This window comes from Lactuca serriola, chromosome 2 (assembly GCF_051521515.1).
Source record: "Lactuca serriola cultivar US96UC23 chromosome 2, Lser_US96UC23_V15, whole genome shotgun sequence".
NCBI classification, from domain to species: Eukaryota; Viridiplantae; Streptophyta; class Magnoliopsida; order Asterales; family Asteraceae; genus Lactuca; species Lactuca serriola.
The window spans coordinates 17,527,478-17,551,388 of NC_136409.1; the positions used below are offsets into that span (position 1 = coordinate 17,527,478).

A 23,911-nucleotide genomic window follows, 5' to 3' on the forward strand; every position below is an offset into this window, starting at 1 on the left:
CGAGTATCCATAATGTAGGCGAAATACCCTGCGCAATCCTGCTAAAGGTAGCACCTAGCCCTCACGGCCTTGCCGCCGAACACATAGCTGGTCCGTGCTATGGTCTCTCACCCTGAACCACCAGCTTTCCCCCACTTAGGGTCCTGATATGTACAAACTGCTACACACAGTCAATCACTGTGCTGTTAGGGCTCAACCAGTCAATTCCTATGATGAAGTTGTTCCAAAGCAACAAAATGGGAACCAAATCCACCTGGCAACACTCCTCATATAGCCTCAAAACACCATCTCTGAAAACCGCTGATGCTCGTACTGGTCGGTTCATCAATCTCAACCTCTATAGGGCAATCCAACATGCCCGAAGACTTAGGGAACCTCTTGCTAAGTGCAAGACAGATAAATGATCGGGTAACCACCAAATCAAATAACACATGTACTGGGATACCGTTCACATGGAACGATTGCCTCAGGTTGATTGAAGAACCTGAGGCAGTCGTTGAACGTAAGACTAAGAAGTTGCGACGCAAGATGGTCGATTTAGTGCTTGTGCGTTGGAAACATACGAATGGACCAAATCTCACTTGGGAAACGGAGAGTGACATGATGAGTCGATAACCGCATTTGTTTGGTGATATATGATTCTAGGGACGGAATCATCATAAGAGGGAGAGAATTGTAACACTCGTGTTTCTATCCTAGGCATTAATATTGAGGTGATAGTCTAGGTTAACCTTTGTAACTCATTTTGAAGAAATGAAAAGGAATTATGTGAATATTATGTGAATTATGTGTTTTATGCTTAATTCTTAGGGCTTAATTAATTAAGAATAAAAATAAGCATCAACATTAAAGTGTGAGATAAGCCCAATAACTTTACATAAAGTTATAGTGGTCGAAACAAGGATTTCGGGGATATAAAGAATACCGAAATCTGAGTTATAACGAAGAAGTTATGAGTTGTCGAAGTATCGCGACAAAACCGACACGGTCCTGAATGTCGTAAAAAGTGAGTTTTTGATAAACTTCTTTTTAGCCTTAGTGATCTAAACAAAAGTCGTAGTATTCGTTGAACCGAGAAGTTCGATAAAAAGAATGTCCAAATCTGACTTCGTATGAGGAAGATATGATTTTTCGAGGTTTCAGCTTAGCAGTAGACAGCTAAAAACTCAAATTTTAGATCGAGGAATGTTTAGCCGACACAGCCTAAACGAGAATTGAAGGTCTCGTGATTAGTAGCACAACGGTAAAAAGTCTGACGAAAACGGACGTCAGATGAAGAAGTTATGAATTTTTAATGGATTTCTTGTCCCGGTCTGTTAAAAATAATAAAAAAAAATTAAAATCGAATTAGCCGACGATGTCTAAAAGGAAGTTGTAGAACGTAATTTTAGCTACGCGTGCATATAAATAACGTCAAAAACGGAGCTAGTATGCGAATGTTATGAATTTTAGAAGATTTTGGCACAAAATTAGAGAAATTTCGCATAGATAAGCTTCACACGGAAGTGCCACGTCACCCTCGCCTCGTATGTGCCATGTATCCGAAATCTACTGAGTCACCGAAGCCACCTGGTGAGATGTGTCGCCTGCCCTCGCATCTGAAGTCCGGTCCACTAGAAGTCTGATGCGTGTTCTATTCCTCGTGTCTGAGCCTCGTAGGAGGAACCACGTCCGAAGCCTCAGACTAGACCACGGTCCAATCAGGAGGCGACAACGAGCCCCTCGCAAGTGCGAGCCATGCGTAGCCCACGTGCGAGCCCTCCCTGCGAGCCTTTGGATCTATGACGCGTGTCCTCTTTCTAGCCGTTGGATCAGAAGCCTCGCCCCTATAAATAGAAGGGTGCGAGACCTCCCGGGTAACTTTGGGAATTTGCCACTTTTAACCCCTTTTTCCATATTTTCTTCATATTAACATCCCCCAAAGCCCCAGTACTTATTCCAAAGCCCATAATACTCCACAAAGTGCCCGAGACGCCTGAGAAATTTATCTTTTTGGTTTCGAAGCCTGACGTTTGTAGAGCCCGGTTTCTCAATAAAACTCCCGGTTTTATTAGAAATGATTGTTTTAGGAAATGAATTGCTGCCCGATTATCATCAAATCATGTGATTGTATAGTCACTTTCATTTTACACATAGATATGAAGTATTTACCTTATAATATGTGTAAATATATTAATTGTTTATTTGAGGTGACTGTTGAGTTGATGTTTTATACATGTTTTAAACTGTATAAGTGTTTTTATCTACAAATATGTTGGGTAGAACATGGGTAGATAGTGATGTGTGATAAAATAAAACTGAGGAGAGGCCTCGATGTGTTTTGAGATCCAGTTATCTAGCGTAGTTTGGATGACGACCACTGACTTTGTAGACAGTCCAGTGGTAAACATTAGCAGGTCCGTAACCTGTAGGTGTTAATGAACTAAGAGTGTTCATTCGTTGTACTCCATCCCCCTCATGGTTGCCTTTAGGGCATGTATGGCTGAGGAAACCCCTTAGCAGTAGTGTCCATCCCGATGATATTCTTTAGGCTAGGTCCCTTGTGAAAAGTGTTAAGGGACATAAAGTGAGGATAACGGGAACGGGTAATCAGCGTTATTGTTGATTGGTGAACTTAATAAGTTTATTATTACTGTAGGTTGAAAACCCTATATGCTCACCAGGCTCCCAAGCCTGACCCACCCAACTTTTTATGTTACAGGTAGTGGACCCCGAGCATAGTCGGAGGACGACGGGAGATTTTTGGATTATAGGCCAATAGTTGTAAATAACTATTGAAAGGCTTTGATATATATATGGAAAATATATACCTTCTTAATGAAGGGTTTTGATAAACTTTTATCATATGTTGTTTGGGAACCAATTCCGCAACATCTTTTAAAAAGATTTCTCTGATTTTATTTTAAAAAGCATAAATTAAATCGGTCTTTTCTGGCCGAGAAATTAGGGGATGTCACATAGAAAATACTATATTTTCTACTAAAAGTATCCTTCTACCAAGGCACCACTGTTTTGTAAGTTTGATTCTAGTAAGAGTGTGTAATTTCTCCAAGTGTAACTATCATTATCAAAATATAGTTTGTACATTAATGTTTAGGTGAAGTGATCACCAAATATATGTAACGGGTAAATTAAAGTAGTACTGTAGTGTTGTATTATAGGAACTACTGTTTTACTAACTACCTTAAACCGGATTTATATCAAGGTATTATGTGATTTATTGTACCATGCTATCGACTATGAACACGACGATGTAAGACATCAAAAAGTGATGACATTTGGCACCCGAAGACCTGCAGGTCCCGCTGTTGCTAGCAACAAGGTGTAGGATAGTCAATCCAGTATAGATCTATACGCAAACTCACGCTCTCCCTCCAGTAGATTCTGGTCACAACTCGGGCCATGACAATGAACGCATGCTCTGATACAGTAGATCACATTTATGTTAAAGTATACTTGTATATGTAATATATTGTTTCTCATCATAGTATCGTTTTATATGTTCTCATCATAGTATAGTTGTATATGTTCTCATCCTAGTATAGTTGTGATATTGTACATAACGTCCTCCTCCCCAAAACGTTTTCGCCGTTCTCGGTTTTTGAGTGTGACAACGTACCTGTCTGGAAGTTTCCACAGAATACAAGTTATTTTGAAAGACTAGATCAGCATTTAAGCTGGTGAGTTCATAAGTACTTAAGTGATGAAAAGTAAGTTGTAAGTTCTTTATGAAAAATTCGCCTGTTCCTTCAGAAAATCCAATATCTTCTGATGTGATGAATGAAAGTAAAAATGATTGTATAATTCCTTCTATGAGTACTTAATGGATACAAGTTATATAAAATTTAGAGTAAAAAGACAATCGATTGTGTGAATCTGACCTAAGCCCACACCCAATCAGGGAACAGGGAATGAGGCGAAAGGCACACATCAGATTGTTTGTTAGATCTTCACCGTATATAACCCAGTCGTATTCATTTGGTGCGTACGAAGTTAATTGTAACAGTTCTTTATATTAGATGAAAACATTCTTTAAGAAAATCATATATTTCCTTTAGTAAAAATGGTAACCACAATATTTCCTTCTATAATCACTTGGTTTATACAAGCTATATATAATCTAATATCGAGCGGACAGTTAAATGGGTGAATCTGCCCAAAGCCCGCAACCAAACAAGGAACAGGAAGTAAGGCAGAAAGCACACATCCATTTGCCTCTCAGTCATTAATTATATATAACCCTGATGTATAAACTAAGGTATTATAGAATTAACCACTAAAGGTCCTTTGATTTATACAAGTTTAATAAAATGGATTAAACCTTTTTACTAATATGTTTCTAGTTTAGCCTACTGAATGTTCTATCTGAAAAGTTTGTTTTTGTACTAGAAAACGGTGTATTGAATTTGTATACTATGAACTAACCCATACCTGGTACTCCTTATGATTACTTGGTGTATACGAAATATATGTATAGCTATGATCGAATAGATACTAGACTGGGTGCATCTACTCTAAGCCCACAACCAAACAAGGAATAAATGAAGCCGAAAGCACTCATCCTACCGTATGTCGGACCCGATTAATATATATCCCTGATGTATCTACCGAGGAGTCATAAGATTAGCATTATAGGCCCCCTTTTTACTGAATGCACTAAGACTCGACTGTACTATTTGTCTTTTGTAAGTTTTCCCAAGTCTAAGACTATCTTTACTAGAAAATCGTTTGCATTTCCTTTTATGTGAGAAGATCACTATATGAATGTAATGGGAAATGAAAGTGTTTAGTAATACTGTATAAGTAATTACTGAATTACTAACTACCTTAAAAACCAGTTTGTTAATTAAGGTTAAGATTGTGATGTGGTTATAACCGTACTGATTGAGAAGGGTTCAACCACGACGACCTACTGGCGTTGAAAGTCATGTGACAATTGTCACCCCTTCGCCTTACGGCCAATATGTAGTGAACGGTCGAGATGCGGGCTTGTCATTCCCATATAGATCTAACACACAATGTCCGGTCTCCTTCTAGAGGACTCTTGTTACAAAATGCGACCTAACAACTATATTGCTAAGCCATGAAGTAGTCTCACAGACCTGGGCAACTTTTCCCTAATGCTCATGAAAAGTGTCATACCTGGTCCATCTATCATTATCTCGGGTATCCAAGTCGTATATAATTAAGATTAGTAAGACGGTCGGATGTGCAACTCTGTCCCAGGTCCACAACAAATCAAGGAACAAGAGATAGGGCAGAAACACACATAATAAATCTGCATAATCATAATTATATACCACCCTCACGTATACACTTACTAGTGATACGTGCACTATATTCGTCCTTCGGCTTTGTGTTTGAACTTGATCTGTTGGACGAGTGGTAGTTCGAGAAGGTCTGCTGAGTATACGGTGGCAAGGTTTCGGAGAGCAAGGTACTCCTCGCATGAGTAATTAGGGTTTTTAGAAGACAAGTGATAATACTGAGGTATAGGTTGGGTTGTTGTTACGAATGACAAGGGTTTCGTGAATTTGACAGTCAAGGCGATGGAGACATATAAACTTAGTACGGTGAGGAACACGCCAATCCTTGACGAATGATGACACCGGACTCCAGACTCTTTACAAAAACAAAAGTTATGCCGATTCGAAAGAAATGTTTGTTATACGATGTTATATCCCTGTAACATCCCAAAATTCAAGCCCAAAAATTTCATTTTTGATTAATTAATTCATAAAACATTCATTAGAAAATATTGTATAAACATGTCATCTCAAAACCAAGTATCATATTTGAAACTCACCACCATGAACAAGTGTCATATCAGAGTACAATCCTAGAGAACACCGTGCGGAGAATCATATGTGTGTGATGCCATGCTACGCCGCCGACTCCTTCCCCTTAGATGAAGAGGTACCTGAAACCAAAAACTGAAACCATAAGCACAAAGCTTAGTGATTTCCCCCATCATACCACATACCATACAATGCCATCGGTATATTTCAACCGGTAATCGTCATCGGTATCTTTCAACCGGTAATCATCATTGGTATCATTCAACCAGTAATCATCATTGGTATCTTTCAACCGGTAATCGTCACCGACATCTTCCAACCGGTAACTGGGGACTATTCCACCCCCTACCATTAACATACAATAACAAGATATAATCATACAGTCAGGCATATTCAGGTACTGACCTACCCCTCGGTTCTAATGACCACTATCAGGGAAACTATCCCTATCATGTAACATATCATACAGATATAACTCATAACCAAACGCATAACAGACCAAGATAAATTATCACAAATACAATTATCTTCTAAATACTCCTCAATGGTGGGCCGACATTGTGGCCTTAGACCCACCCCTACTAGATGGTAACCCAACTCGTAGCTGCTGAACTGCGTTGGAATCCTCTGACTGCTGCCACTGCCAACTCGCCGAGTCCTTACCCTTCCATCAGACCTCATACCCGTCTCTACTCGTCGAGTTAGGCGATGACTCGACGAGTTTTCCTTCTAAATGAACACTGACTGAATCCACACCCGACTCGCCGAGTTGTATAAACAACTTGTCGAGTTCATCATCAACTGATACTCATATCCTGCCCTAACTCGCTGAGTTTTATGAACGAATCCTCGAGTTACTCTTCATCCTATGAACACGTTTTCTCCTTGACTCGCCGAGTTGATGAACAACTCGGCGAGTACCATGAAGATTGTCTTGGACTCGCCGAGTCCGTTCATGCACTCGCCGAGTACCATGAATTCCAAAAACACTTTGGTTAGTCTAGAACGTTGGGTCACTCCCCAAGACTCCTAAAACCCTTCCAAACTCAACTGGTCCTTATGACACTTACTGATATGGGACCAAAACCCTTGGACTCGCCGAGACCAGGAATCGCCGAGTCGATCACATCCCTTACCCCTTTACCAAGTCAAAGTCAAAGTCAACTTCCAGTTGACCTGACTCGCCGAGTTGGCTCGCCAACTCGCTTAGTCCCTACCCTTCCATCAGACCTCATACCGGTCTCTACTCGTCGAGCTAGGCGATGACTCGACGAATTTTCCTTCTAAATGAACACCGACTGAATCCACACTCGACTCGCCGAGTTGTATGAACAACTCGTCGAGTTCATCATCAACTGATACTCATGCCCTGCCCTAACTCGCCGAGTTTTATGAACAAATCGTCGAGTTACTCTTCATCCTATGAACATGTTTTGTCCTTGACTCGCCGAGTACCATGAAGATTGTCTTAGAATCGCCGATTCCATTCATGGACTCGCCGAGTACCATGGATTCCCAGAACACTTCGCTTAGTCCAGAACGTTGGGTCACTCCCCGGAACTCCTAAAACCCTTCCACACTCAACTGGTCCTTATGACCCTCACTGATATGGGACCAAAACCCTTGGACTCGACGACTCCAAGAATGGACTCGCCGAGTCGATCACATCCCTTACTAAGAACTTCGATTTCTGATGTACAACACTTAACCAAATGATAGATTCAGGCCCCTAAACTCGATCTAGCACGTAAAGTTACAAACTTTACATGCATGCATGGGACATTAGAGCTTAAAAGGCTCTAAAATGGTTCTTTTGTTGCATGGGGCTTTCCTTGGTGCAAAAGCAACCTAGATCTGACTTGTGACTGATAAAATGACATGTTTCAGAAGCCCAAACCCCCAACCATGTTTGCAAACATGGTTGGCCACCAAAAATGGCTTATAAAAGCCCTAAATCAACTCAAAGAGGGATCTAACAAATGAATGAACAAGGTTAAGACTTTATACCTTCCAAAGACTGCAAATGATGAACCAAACTCGAATCCTTCAGTCCCCTCTTGATCCTTCTATGCTCTTCCTTCTTACTTGAGGTCAAAACTCAAAAGAATCACTCAAAAAGCCTTAGATCTTCTAAAAAAACGGCTAGGGTTTGCTATGAGGAGTGTTTGGGAGCATAAAGGGGGAAACGAGGCTGCATAAGGTCGTTTAAATAGGGTGCAAACCCCTGGATTAGGGTTTTTGTCCAAACAGCGGCTACTCGCCGAGTCCGCAGGTTAAACCCCGCGCCTCATCCCGCTTCTACTCGGCGAGTCAGTCCTTCGACTCACCGAGTCCAAGGCTAAAATGCAAAAATAGATGATGATTTAATAACATAATACATACCAACAACTAGGTGCTACAATCCCGAGTGTGCTCGACAATGTACTCTGTGTAGACTTTCTAGTGCTTTCAGTTTTCTCCTTGATATTACCACTACCACAAACCGTACCGCGATAAGCGAGTACTAACAGTGGAAGTGCTTTGTTAACTAGTGTCGATACTCTCTATTTTGATCCTCCTTGGTACGTCCATGATCGCCTGACGTATACAAGTTATGTATAATTAAAATGAATAAGACAGTCGACTTAGTGGCTCTGCCCGAAATCCATAACAACCCAAGGAACAGGAATTAAGGCGGAATAACTCACTCTAATTCTGCCAAATCTTAACTATGCACAACCCTGATGTACGTATAAATCAATCATAGCTCACCTGTACGGATCATTAGTTGTCTTACGAATGATGTGACTTGTTTAGATGAGTGAGTTATTATAATTACTTTTAAATATTTCCCCAAGTTTTAATCTTATATAAATATAAATTAAATTTAAAAGCAATTTTTATTTCGAAGACGTACCGCTGGTCGCTGGTGACTCCGGGGTAGTTTGTCCTACAGTGATCATCAGAATTTGCCCATCCGCGACTAGGTTCTTCGTTATCGGGCAGTCCTTCTTGTAGTGTCCTGTCTCACCACAACCATAGATGGCCTGGTTTACTTCTACTCCTGGGAGTTGGGATATTGGTTGTGCCAATGTCCTGCAGAACCGGGCAGTTTGCCCCTTCCTACGGCAATTCAGGCATTACATATCCCGACATACTTCGGTGTGGTGATAGTTACACCCATCACACTTCGGGGGAGTTCCAACATATCGACTAGCAGGTGGTGTGGCGGCGTATATAGTACTCATTTGTTTCTCCTGTGGGGTTTCCTGTGTTGTTCGCTCTTTCCTCTTTTTCCCTGACTTTCATTTATAGTCCCCTCTCTTTGATGGCTTGGGAATGGGGACCACCACGCCATGGTGGACTCCATGATCAATGAGTCTCTAGGCCATGTATTTGGCGCTATCGAATGTAGTTGGGTTCGATGACAGTACATCTCCTTGAATCGGGGTAAATAAACCCCATATGTACCTTTCTATCTTCTTATCTCCGAGGTAACCATCCATGGGCATAGTGCTGCCAGGTCGCTAAAACTGTCAGTGTAGGTCACTATGTCTGAGCCGACCATAGTATGCTCCCATAGTTTTTGTTCCGGCTTTTGTACTTTGCCTCTTGGGTAGTATTCCTACAAACAGATTGCAAACTTAACTTTGCTCCCTTCTGGGAACAAACAGATTGCAAAGACCGAATCTGTTTTCTCGAACCATCACATCAGAGCAACGACTCCTCCATTACCATTAAAGGACTTGCGTTTGTAGTTCATGAAGTCCTTGTACGAATACTCTTATGGGTTTCCGTGGGTAACTTCGGGGTATGTTAAGTGGGTACCGCTACCGGTTCCGTTGGTACCACTTTTGTTGATGTGAGTTACAGCAGCTTATACTGTGGCGGCTATCGCTGCTTGGAGAGCAGCAGGATCGAACTGTGGAGAAGCTAACGGAAATTTAACTAGAGTTATCGGAGTAGTGCGGCTGTTTGATCTACGAGGAGGCATCTTGCTAAAAGAATACAAAGATGAGATGAACATAAGTCTATAGTAGAGGTTATAAGCCGAAAGCTGAATGACAATGTTATCCTACTTTTGAACGTATCTAGTTCTAACTTTCATAGGGTTCTGGAAACAATTCATATAGGGAGTCTATATAAAATAAACATTATGAATCCGAAGTGGCTATCCTCGAATGAATCTATGTGAATTGAATAACTGATACCGGCTACATGAAAAGAGATAATTCTAACACATAGTGTGAGTAGTGTATCCACTAGCTCACTAAGTTAATTTAGGTAATTATTTATTAGTGTGACGCATGGAACATTTTACTTTCTTCGGCTGATCCTTCCTTGTAAAACTCCTATTGAATCTCTTTTTGTTTCTCCTTGACTCCTCTACTGACTGCTATGATGGACTGGTTTGTCATAAGAGAATGGAAGTGTCTAAATAATCTATGATATTAAGTGTAACATTATGGGGTGATCCTTACCGGGTCCTCCTATAATTGTGCAATATATACAAGTTGTATATAACATAAGATTAAATAGAGGTTGAAATAAGTTATCCTACTCCAAAACCACAACCAAACAAGGAACAGGAAGTGAAGCATAGATCACAAATTCTAAGTCTATAAAATATCAATTATATAAAACCTTGAAAGTATACACTCCAGAATCATAGACCTACTAGAAGGGTCTCTTAAGTTCTCACATAAGTTATTTATAGTGTCTAAAATACTCCTATAGTATTTTAATGTAACGAACGTGGTATGTATTAAACTTGTTGTGGTGTTGTAGTATCATAAAATACTCCCATAGTATTTTAACTTTATGTTCTGATCTAGAAATCCCTTGAATAGAGTTTGGTAAGTTTTTAGATTGTTTGAACGCCACATCACTCCCAAACACATGTCGCTCACCTCTCAAATTAATATAGTTGATCAGGCTATATTTATCCCATATATGATTACATAATTGTCCAAGTTTGACCGCAGTGTTCAACCTTTAAATACTTATGTTTTATTCTTCTTGTGATACTTGTTCTAGTATGTATATATGTATAAGCATGTATTTATACTTTTATAAAGTATTTTTATATTTTTAAAAATTTATTATTTTTTAGAGCACTTCGGCCCCATTGTATTTATAGTTATATATCTATTATAGGTTGACATGCTTAGTTCACTATAGGCAATGCTCTGATACCAATCTGTCACACCCCTAATCCGGAACGACAGAAACGTTCGGGGCAGAGGATGTCATGTTTAGTATCACAACACACGCATCATTGTAATCAATGTAACAAACAACCACTACATTAATATGAAAGTGTTTACAAAGTATGTGATTCACAAAAGTTAGACTCCAAAAGTAAATAATAAAACAAGACATGAAGCTACTATGCTCCATCTTCTGAATCCCAACGCGCATACCTGTCTGCTAGTTTCCTAAGAATACAAGTTATTTTGAAAGAGTAGATCAGCATTTAAGGTGGTGAGTTCATGAGTATTTAAGTGATGAAAAGTAAGTTGTAAGTTCTTTTAGAAACGTTCTCCTGTTCCTTCAGAAAAATCCTATATCTTCTGATGTGATGAATGAAAGTAAAAATGACTCTACAATTCCTTCTATGAGTACCAAATCGAATGTGTGAATCTAGCCTAAGCCCACAACCAAAAAAGGAATAAGGAATGAGGCGAAAGTCACACATCCCATTGTTTGTTAGATCTTCACCGTATATAACCCTAGCATATTCATTTAGTGCTTATGGAGTTAACTGTAACAGTTCTTTATATTTGATGAAAACACTCTTTAAGAAAATCATATATGACCTTTAGTAAAAATGGTAACCACAATAGTTCCTTCTATAATCACTTGGTTTATACAAGCTATACATAATCTATTATCGAACGGACAGTTAAATGGGTGAATCTGCCCTAAGCCCACAACCAAAAAAGGAACAGGAAGTAAGGTGGAAAGCACACATCCAACTGTCTATCGGATATAAAATTAACCATTAAACGTCTTTTGAGTATACTAGTTTAATAAAATAGATTAAACCCTTTTACTGATAAGTTTCTAGTTTATCCTACTAAATGTTTTATCTGAAAAGTACGTTTTTGTACTAGAAAATGGTGTATTGAATTGGTATACTACGACCTGACCCATACCTGGTACTCCTTATGACTACTTGGTGTAAACAATATATATATATATATATATATATATATATATATATATATATATATATATATATAGCTAAGAGTGAATAGATAATAGACTGTGTGCATCTTCTCTAAGCCCACAACTAAACAAGGAATATGAAATGAAGCCGAAAGCAGTCATCCTACTGTATGCCGGACCCGATTAATATATATCCCTAATATATCTACCGAGGAGTTATAGGATTAGCATTATAGGCCCCCTTTTTATTGAATGTACTAAGAATCGACAATACTGTTTGTCTTTTGTAAATTTTCCCATGTGTAAGACTATCTTTACTAGAAAATAGTTTGGATTACCTTTTATGTGCGAATATCACTATATGAATGTAATGGGAAAATCAAAGTATTCAGTAATATTGTATCAATAATTACTAAATCACTAACTACCTTAAAAACCAGTTTGTTATTTAAGGATAAGATTATGATGTGGTTATAAACATACTGTTCGACAAGGTTTCAACAATGACGACCTACTAGCGTTGAAACTGATGTGGCATTTGTCACCCCTTAGCCTTCCGACCAAACTGTAGTGAACAGTCGGGTTGGGGCTTGTTAGTCTCGTATAGATCTATAAACACAATGTCCGTTCTCCCTCTAAGAGACTATGGTTACAAAACACGGCCTAATAAGTATATTGCTAAGCCGTGAAGTAGTCTCACATAAATGTTATCTTGTTCTTCTTATCGTATGTTCCTTTCTGTTCTTGTTATTGTATGTTTCTCCCTATTTCTCTATATAGTATGTTCTTTCTGTTTCTCGTTCTAGTATGTTATGAACCCTTAAACTATACCTATTATAGTTTACTAGTATGTTTGTTTTGAACTGTATCTGATATGTAGAAAAGACTCGATTATCTACGGATTTATGCTTGTACTTTAAAAATGGTGTTTTATAAACAATAAAGTAACATAACTTAAAAAGAGTTTTTGAAATGGTTTCGATCACTTATAAAAGCATAAGAAATCCTTTAACATGATGGTTATCACAAATAACATTTACATAATTATCATTGTGTTCAACTTGTATTCCACCCCCCCCCTTAAAAGCATTTAAAAACATTTAAAATATTGATTATATGGGTATGAACTCACCTTATGTGGGTGATTCAAATGAAGATTCGTGTAAGGATGAGAAGTTCCACGAGTGAATTCCCGTGACACGAACTACTCCTAAATGACATATAATGGCATATATAGGAATGTAATTAGTGTTTAAAACAACCAACATGCAAGGTAACAACCTTAGGGACTAGGAAACACTTGCAAGGAAGTGTTACAATCATATGTGATTGACTCAAGGGAGTTTACGGCCAAAGGAAAGTGTTCACGGCCATAGAACACATGTTGTGTTCATGGCCATGTATGAACTCATGAAGGGTTCACGGCCCTATGAAGGGTTCACGGCTGTGAACACTTCAAGCTCATGATGATGGTGATGAAACATGACAAATCAAGGCTTGGTTCTAGTAGTCTTTCAAGCATAACAAGGTAAATGATGAAATACTTACGATTCGGGATCCCTTGGGAGTTCATGACCACCAAATCTTGAATGTTTCATGGCCCAAAAGTGAAGAACACTTGAAGATCTAGGTGTTTTGGTGAATGTTTGAAGATCCTAGTAAGCTTTTATGAAGTATCAAAGGAAAGAGGTGCTTAAGAGTGAAAGATGGTGCTCTTGAACTATGATACTTGAGAGAGTTTGAAAGAGTTTTCATCCAAGGGGGATAGAAATGAAGAAAAGTGAAGTGATCTTATATATATGGGGATAGATCACGGCTAGAAGTGAGTTCATGGCCGTGAACCACAAGTGGTGTGTTCACTGGTTCGGGTGCAACCTTCTGATCTCAAGCCAATACTTCCTAACACTCAATCCTTAAGTGTACTAGGATTAGAACTCATTAGAATGATCCTTAACAAGGATATAAGGCAATGGAATTAAGTCTAACTTTTGGTTGATTGGTTAGACTTATAAGATAAAAATTTGTAGGTTGTCACAGCTCTCCCCTACTTTGATTCAGCTTGCTCCTCACAGGTCACAACTTAGAAGAATTTCCTAATTTTCCCCGTCATCCTTTGGTCACCCTGCTGAAAATCCACGCTACCACTGCTGGTGATCTAATTGAACTATTCCCATAAAATACCTCCCCTGAAAACTAGCGAGATACACCAGAGTCTCACACATGCATGCTACAGTTACTGCATCCTGATTGACCTGCTCTAAAGGGAGTGATCTCTAATTATCATTCTAGAATCCAAGGTATGCAGATGGCATATAACTCTAACACAAGCAGGCCACCAAATACATAAATACCATTACCAATACTGATGCATAACCATAACAATAATATCGTAACCGAAGTTAACAAAGAAATGAAAGATACGCACCTGACACATCGGGCTGTTGACGCCTCATATGAAACCAACTGATACGCCCTACTCCTCGCCACAGGCGCCTCTGACCGGCCCTGACATCCATCGGTGATCCTCAAGGTTGCAGGGGAAGGTGTTATCACTTATCCCGCTGAAAGAAAACTCAGACATTGGGCCTTCTTGTGGCCCCTCTAACTGCAATTGAAACATATCAGGTATAATCCCTGGGCGGTGGTAGCAGTACAATCTCTACTAAAATGAGCAATACGGCCACACTTGAAGGAACCTGAATCACCCGCACTGCCGCTCCTACATGCACCCTTGTGTGTCTTCCGCACTTGCCGCAACGGCCCCGGTCCTAAGGAATTCTTAATATAGAATCTGATGTCTAGAGCCTCTTGCCCGAACCCATAGATACCTGAACCTCTGCTAGCTTCCTCTTCTTTTCTGTCTCTAGATAAATTTCTCTTTCCATGGCTCGAGCGATCATATCTTCCTGTGTCTTGCAGCTGGACCGACTCACAAACTGATCCATAATGCTCCTCAACATCTCGTGGTACCAAGCCTTCTACATCTCCTCGTCTGCCACATACTGTGGAACTAGAAGGGCTCTCTTCCTGAACATGGCGGTGATCTCCGTCATAGTCTCTGTAGTCTGCCGCAAGTCCTGGAACTCTCGTGATAACTGCTGCACCTCAATCACTGGTGCAAACTCGGCATTGAACCTGGATGAGGAATCAATCCATGTTATCGCGTCCAACGTGTCATCATCCATCATAGCATGTCCAACCTCCTCCCACCAATCACACACTCTGTCCTTCAAAAGACAGGAGGCTAGTCTGACCTTGTCCTCCTCGGGACTCCGGCTAGAACGAAAGGCGTCCGCGACATCAGCCAACCATCTGCTTCTAGCAACAGGGTCCCTAGCCCCATGATAATCTGGAGCTGCGCAATCTCTAAACTCTCGGAATGTCAATGTACCCACTCCTATCATTGTCATCATCTCAGTGCGGAAGGCTCCCAGCCGCTCATCCAAAATCTCCGTTATGCCCTCCTTGACCGTACCAAAGATCATAAGAGTCTGGTCTAGAATACTACGTGTAATCTCAACTGATCCAAATTCCTTCATCCGCTCCTCATGCTGCTCGGTTCCTAAACCCGAGCCTGATCCCTCTCCGGCACCTGATCCATCATTGGTCCTTCACACAACGTCACCATGATGAAAACATATCATAGCAACCATCAAAATACACATCACTACCGAGGGATTCCACACGCACTACAAGTTCCTTGGTTTTTTCTCGTCCCCTCTTGAATCGAGCACGAATCCTCTACTCTCAATAGTACAGGCCCATAATACCTTTCACATCTAGTCGTACATTCCTCAAGAGTTTCCTTGACTTTACTAGATTCCTTTCAGTAACACTATTTCTCGCAGCACTAAACTCAACCTAGGCTTAACCTAGGGAAAACTCCAACCCAAACCCAATCCTCAACTATTGAAGGTATCCTCATAATGCCAATTAGCCATTACTTGAATACCATCACATGTGATGAGGCTCAGATATCCTTCAAGTAAAGGAATCGTCCCTACAACGGTTGGACTCAAACAAGACCTGCGTAATCGGGTCAAATCCAGCACTCTCAGATTATTCAACCCTGATCAGATTTGACTTGGCGTATTCACCTAATGGCTAACTGCCATCACTCAGAGTCCCTCAAAACACAAAGCAAGTAGCATTTAGACAAAAGGAAAATCTAACCATAACATAAGCATGCAATCACATTCATATAATCAGGCATAACCTAATCAGGCTATCCTACCACTGTATAACTGGTACTAACATGCAAGTCAATAAACTCATATAAGAGGCATATAAGGCCTCCTTCCTAGATCCTTAGCCCTAAACTAGCATGTTGATCACATAATTATATCATAACATAAACTTGTATGGAGAACTTACTTGAGCTCGGCTGATTGCATGCACCACACCCTTTTCTTTTTCCAAAGTCCTTTTTTTCCTTTTTTCAAAATCCTTTCTCTTTTCAAAGTTCTTTTATAAAACAATTTTCTTTTGAAAATTTTCTTACCGCATCCTCAGTTTGAGTTCAGTCACACCCGAGAGCGTGCCCGAATCCCTCAAACCAAGGCATTGATACCAACTTGTAACGTTCCAAAAATCATGACCAAAAATTTCTTCTTAAAACATTAATAAAACCATAAGTACCCAATCATTTCAACAATAACTACAGATAAATATATCAGATTAGAGTAACATTTCAAAACATGTTCTAATTATCAAAGTAAAAACATCCCAGGCTAAAACTTCTTGGTGTTTGCCATGTGATTATCCCGAGATCTTCCCTCTACTACCGGAAGTACCTGAAACCAAAACTGAAAACTGTAAGCATGAAGCTTAGTGAGTTCCCCAACCTACCATATACCACATACGCATAACCACATACACATAACTATGTATTGCGCCCTGCCCGCTGCATTGGGCCTTGCCCGGTATCGGGCCACGCCCGACATCAGGCCCCGCCTGGCATCGAGAGCCGCTCGGTATACAAATCCATCTCTCTTAGTCTCCGCCTATCTTAGGGCCTTGACCGCTATACATATACATGCAGTCAAATAACATACTAGTGCATAAAGAAAACATTCTTATTGCAATCCTATACCAAGGCCTCACCTATCTTGGGCCCCTCCTCTGGTCTGCTACTGATAAGTTATGGAACCCCGTCCACACTCCTGCTGTTAGTGAGATACGAGTCCCTACCCACACTCACTTCTCTCCTATCATGGGCCTCGCCCCTACTCTGCTATTATTCAGATATGGAACCCCATCCATACTCAGCTAGTGATGAGATACGGGACCTCACCCACACTCACCTCCCTACCAGGCACATACAAGTATCACAAAGACAACAAGTATAGTCTAACATACACTTATAAACCTTCCTCGGGCCTCATTCGACATCGGAACCTAGTCCATAGTATACTACCATATAAACATACTTTGGGCTTACCCCGACATCAGACCTCGGTACGGATCCTATCGTACCAACATTGGACCTCGGTCCGGATCCTATCGTACCTAGAAAATATCCTATAAGTGCCTAGGGCTAACCCTCAGTTCTTCTTACGATACATAAACATAATGGGTCGACATTGGTGCCTTAGACCCATACAAACAGTGAGGAGACTCACCTTGCACTACTGAAGACTAGCTGAACAACTTCGACTGCTAACCGACAACTCATGAATTGCTGATCCTATGGCTCCCCAAATTATTAATACCCAAAATAACAATTAAACGAAAAACCTTCAAAAGTTAAACCAGTTCAAGCTTGGCTAGAGTCAAAGGTCAAAGTTAACGCTCCGAATTTACTCAACTCGCCGAGTTGGCCCACCAACTCGTCAAGTCCCACTATCCACACATAACTCTAGACATCGATCTTACTCGTCGAGTCTTCCTTGATCTCGTCGAGTTCACCTTCAAACACATCGGGACCCTTTTTCAACTGACTCACCGAGTTTACCTTTGAACTCGTTGAGTCTATCTTCATAAGTTAGGGATATTGGCTTAGACTCGCCGAGTTCATTCCTTTAACTCGTCGAGTGATCTGATCCTTAAGTCTATAATGAACCCAACTGGCTGAGTCCTCTACCAACTTAACACACACCCGATATCAGAAGGGTTTTAGGTAGAAAACGAACTGACTCTCTGAGTCTTATGAGTGACTCATCGATTCCCTCTATGTCTAATTCTATTCAAACAATTTCAGTCGAGCACAAAACATCTAGGACCTAGATCTAACCTTCTGGGGTCGAAATAACATGCAAAGCCTCTGCCTTTACATCCTTGGATGACCCTTTTTGCTCAAAAGGCCATAACAACATATTAAACCTTACATGGGGAGTTCTAATGGCATAAAGCTTCCACCATTATGCCGTAACCACCCTAAATACTTCCAGATATGAAGGGATCTTGCTTGGGGACGTCCAAATCCCATAAGAAACCATTCTTGGAGCAAAATCTTCATAAAAAGGGAAAAGAATAGTTCTAATGAACCAATGATCAAGTTAGAGACTTGATTACCAGAAAATGATGAGATTAAGAAGCTACTTCTGGATCCACAAGCCTTTCCTTGAGCCTTCAAGTTCCCTTTTCTTCGTCTTGACTTCAAGAACACAAAACTCTCTCAAAAGTGGCTCACAAGCATTATGGTTTCGAGATCTGTGGTTTCTAGTCTTGGAGGTTGGAAAGAGACCAATAGAAGAGAACGAGATGCTTAAATAGGGTACCAAATCCCGAACCTAGGGTTTTCCAAACCCATAACAACTCGCTGAGTCGGTTCCCTGACTCGTCGAGTAGGTCACTTAACCCGCGGGTCAAAACGCGCGCCTAGTCGTCAAGTCATCCTATCAACTCGACGAGTCTCTTCCTGATTATGAGATTTTTCTGTCCTTTATGGGTCTTTTGAATTCGGGGTGTTACATAGCACATCTTAGCCCATGTCATGATGGATCCTGGAGGTAGTGATTTTAGCCAATATTTCGCGGCTTCTTTGAATTTGACTGGTAGCATCCTAAGCAGAACAGTATCGCAAGGCATAGTAGGAATGTTGAAGTAGTCGGCTATGCCATTGACGTCGTCGATGTGCTTGTATGCGTCTTCATGATCCTTCCCATAGCATGGAATGTCCTTCAATTCGGCGAGTATGTGACCTTTCAGTTCAAAGTTGGTTGTTGTTGGAATCATGGGCTGCACAAGTCCTGACCTAGTAACGTTACGCATCCCCCTTTTGTATTCGCCCATGGCTATGTCTGCAATGTTGGCCATCTCGTCTTCTTCAAATATGGGTGTTTCCAACTCATAACTTTCTTCCTTCTCGTCATGTATCTTCTCGAATCCTCTTGATTCTCCGAATGCCTTTCCGTTCTTTTTTGCGAATAATCAATTCCAAGTCTTCCACAGGTGGCACTAGTGTAGAACTAGAGCCTCGGTTTATAAAATCCTAAAATAAAACAGAAAAACACACGTAAAACGAAAAAAAAAAAACAAAACTGAAAACGCAACCAACTCATCGAGTTTAGTAATGGACTCAACGAGTTCAACGCAAAAACTGAAAAACTAAATACGAAAATTAAAACAGAAAAATAATAACTCTATGCGATATAAATCTCACACAAAGGATTGATAAAACTAGTGAATAAAATTAACTATTATAACCGTTCCCCGACAACGGCACCATAAACTTTGTATATGTACTAGTTTTAATCCTACTAATTTTGACATAAAGACAAACACACGAAAGATAGTGTACCTATCGATTAGCAATATAGTTCAAGCAAGTAGGGTATCGAAAACAGGGAACAATAACAATTAAAATAAATACTAGTGTTACATAAATAAAACAAGTAATAAAAGGGTGGGGGGGGGGGGTTCTAGTTTTGCAAGACTTGAAACTTAAGTAATCACTAACACTTGAACAAAGAACAATTAACAACTAATGGAAAGTAAAATACAACTAGATTCAATAAGATAAAAGAGACTTCTGTTTCGACTCAGTTCACTTATTCCTATTGTTGATTTTGTGGCAAGTGCAACGGATTAATATATAATTGGTTACCGATTTCTAATGTGATTAGGTTCATGTTCACTATTACTAATCCTTTAGCAAACATGTTAATTCAAATAGTGATCAGCTGATTAAACTAACATGTTTACTAGTGTTCCATTTGAATCAACTAAGACTTGTAATTAGTTAATCAAATTGGTTGGTTCAACTAACTCATATGAGGTTGGTCATCACATATACTCACACATTAACTTACTTATTTCCTAGTTAACCCTATGTTCATGTTCACTACTACTAGGCATACAGTATTGTTTTCATAAAACTATATGATTCAAGCAATCAAGAAGATGTTCATGCAACCCAATACACTTAGTTATTAACAGAAAACAATTATTCTCTACATCTAAACAAAAGTATGGAGTTTATCCCATAACTTCAACAAATAACACTATTAAATAAAAATCTAATGTAATAAACATGATTCAAAACAATGTTTAAGAGAAAAGTAATAGTTTTATGCCTTTGAACTGTTCAAATCCAAGCTTCTATTTTAAATTCGAAAACCACAGCTTCTAAGAACCCTTCTGGCCTCCAAAAATCGGCCAACGCCTTGACCATTAGTTAAGGTTTCAGGAATAAATGATATATATATATATATATATATATATATATATATATATATATATATATATATTCCAAAATTTAACTTTAACTCGTCCAATTTTATTGACAAACATGACAAGTTTTTCTTTAAACACACGTGTACGGCCAGGCATCCTTGTATTGGGAATCTTCTAGCCAACTAGTCGAGTTGAGGGACCAACTCGTCGAGTTCTTCCTTATTTGAGCCTTCTTTCTTCAAAATCCAATCTCTAAGCTTCCAACTACTAGTTACGCTTCTTTTTTCGCCCAGACATGTCTTTATTGCTGAAAATGATAGGTAAACACAATTAAGCACCTTTTGTCCAATATTTGAGATAAAAACATCCATAAGTATTAAGATATTGTATGATATTTTTAACTAAATATGGCAATATCAATAACCCAAAATTATAAACAGTAAAACCCTTTTTCTGGTGTGTGGGTTTCCTTTGTAGATATCCAACGACAGTTGCAACTTCTTCTAGTGGCTTGACTCAGCATTAGGAAAACAGTACAAGGATATGCTATGGAAGATGAAACTTCAGATATTTGACCTTTTAGTTAGGAATGGTCAAGTTGTTGACCTGTAGAAGAAGGTTGAGAAGCGCAAGCTTCTGTGGAAGGTTGAGAAGGAACTTGTTGAAAACTTTTGTTTTGATTGCTCTGGGCTGTTTTTTGTTTGTGGTCATGTACTTTAAGGTATTCTAGGTGATGTAGGATGTTGGGTCATGGTGTATAGGTGGTTTTTGGGTCACGGTGCATATAGGAATTCTCTTTTGGGTGATTAGGTATTTGGCAATCAAGTTAAATTTGTATTAATTGATACTTAGTGTATATGGTTGTTTGATGTTGTAATAATGGTATATGGAATGATGATCTTTTGAAAATTTACTATCTAGGCATTGTACTTTAGCCCCATTATGGATGGTCATGTAACACCATTTGTATGGGTTCCTTGATAGTATAATGTATGAATTGTGATAATGCATGAATTGTTATATGGTCCCCAAATAATGCAAGTTATATGCTCTAATAAATATATAATATCACGCATGAGTTGTTCTGTGGTCCACGAATAATTTTTAGTAGCATGGTTGATATAAAAATTCTAGGGGGGACAAGAAACTAGGGACCATCTAATGCATAAAAAGAACACACACTACTAGAAAAAAGGCCTTTTACGACGCTCATTGCGCGTCGTAAAACGCTCAGATGACGCGCAAATGCGTGTCAAGGAAGGCCCTGTCATAAAGAGAGACGACGCGCATTTACGACGCGCATTTATGACGCGCATTTACGACGCACGGTTATGACACGCAATGCGTATCAAGGAAGACCCTGTCATAAAGGAAGACGACACGCATTTGCGTGTCGTAACCTTACGACGCGCGTGTTTATGACACGCAATGCGTATCAAGGAAGCCCCTGTCAAGAAAGGCCATGTCATAAATAAAGACGACACACATTTTTGCGTATCATAATTTTAAATGTTTAAAAAAAATATTATTTATAGATTTACTAATTTTTCATATTAAATAATACATTAGAAATCTCATAATAATAAATAAAATACCATAAATAACAAAGATAATTCATTTCACTAATATGTCAAATACAAATAATTATTCCAATAGTGAGTAAATGTTATAGAAAAATGAACTCATTTATATACAATTGCATTATCTAGCTTACTATGTGCCAACAACTTCTATCTTTTTCCTTCTCTGCATAAACTTCATTAGCAGCATCCTAAAGAACTTTTATCTTTTTCATCAGCAACATCCTCAAAAAATTCTATCTTTTTCCTTCTCTGCATAAACTTCTATCTCACACTCAATGTAGTTTTAAACATCAGGTTTAAAAAATCAACTTTAAGGTTGCCTTGTTAAAGAGAATGACTAGAATAGATTTCCCTTTTTCACAAGGCATGTGCTTGCTTGCACATATATATGGAATCATTCTAACAAAAAAAACTGTTCATGTCAACTACTCCAAGGACTATTACGTAATTTAACATGAAGAATTTGGTCCAGATGAAAGGATTGACTTTAAACTTTATAAAAATCATTTAACAGAACTTACCTGACAATGAAGCGTGTTGATCCAGGATCTCCTTGCCTTCCTGCTCTGCCACGAAGCTTTGTAAAGTAAGAAATAAATTAAAAAAGTGAGTCTGAAAGTATATGCTAAATTTATGTAAAACCTTAAAACACAATACTGATGCAAAGTTACCTGATTATCAATTCTTCGGGACTCATGCAAAGATGTCCCAATGACATGGAGACCACCAAGTCGTTTGACTTCCAATCCTTCATGAAAGCAATGAATCTCACAGTCCTTTAGAACTAATAAATAGGCAATTGCAATGCAAGGACCAAGAGGGTACATCTCTGCCTGTTCTTCCACAAGCCTTTGCAGTTCATCTAAACCCATTGACTGGCTCATTTCAATTGACTCTGAAATTATAGATTTTGCCTTCTCATATGTCCAACTCTTGTTCTCACTTTTGCCCACGTATTTAGCTGCGTTATTTACCCAAAACCATATACCATTCACATTAACGTTAGGGCCAAATGAAAGAATAGCTACCTATTTCTAATTACCAACATCCTACTCTCAGTTTTTTTTCATATCAAGACATTGTACTTTATACTTTAAAAAATCTACCCATACTCCAAAATTTTCTTATTAGGACATTATAACTCAAAAAACCTACTACCTAAAATCATATAGCAGTGAGAATTGCTTTGTATTTGAATGAAATTTCTATAACTGGGTAGATTTTTGAAAGTAGAATGTTGTAAGAGGAAGAAATGAGAGTGGGATGCTATAATAAACAAATCAAGCTGCATGAAGTCATAGATTACTAACCCATTAGAGCCGTCTTGGCTAGCAAAGCTAATGATGATGGTCCAATTTTCATTTTCGATAACACTTACACAACCGGAAGATAACTGATTACTAGGGGCTAGGGAGGGCACAACAATAATACTTGAGAAATTACCTTTTGTGAATTTGGGTCCTCAACCTCAACATCAGGAGTATCATGACTCATATGTGAATGTATGTTGTCCTCTATAACGTCCTTTGCAAGCATCTGAAATTAACAATATTAACATAACGCTAACCTATTATTCGGTGCGCCTTGCATTATAATAATATGACATTTGCCAATTTGGGATTGAGAGCTACAATAATTAAATGAAAATTAACTCCATCTACAAGAAAGATATTGATTATCGAACCCACCTTGGGGTTACCTCCCAATATAATGTCTGTGCCCCTTCCAGCCATATTTGTAGATATGGTGATCGCATATTTTCGT

General features: G+C 39.2%; 1 protein-coding gene across 1 annotated transcript in view; it reads right to left on the minus strand.

Annotated features, from left to right (window-relative positions):
- The window catches only part of LOC145089039 (protein translocase subunit SECA2, chloroplastic-like), a 40,687-nt gene extending 17,178 nt beyond the window's left edge, over nt 1-23,509 (minus strand). Inside the window, exons 1-3 of the mRNA XM_079027538.1 lie at nt 23,458-23,509; nt 22,819-23,108; nt 22,669-22,724 (exon numbers count right to left, since the gene is read on the minus strand). Of these exons, the coding sequence (XP_078883664.1) occupies nt 22,669-22,724; nt 22,819-23,108; nt 23,458-23,509 (398 nt within the window). The remainder of the gene's footprint in view (nt 1-22,668; nt 22,725-22,818; nt 23,109-23,457) is intronic.
- Between the last annotated feature and the right edge of the window lie 402 nt (nt 23,510-23,911).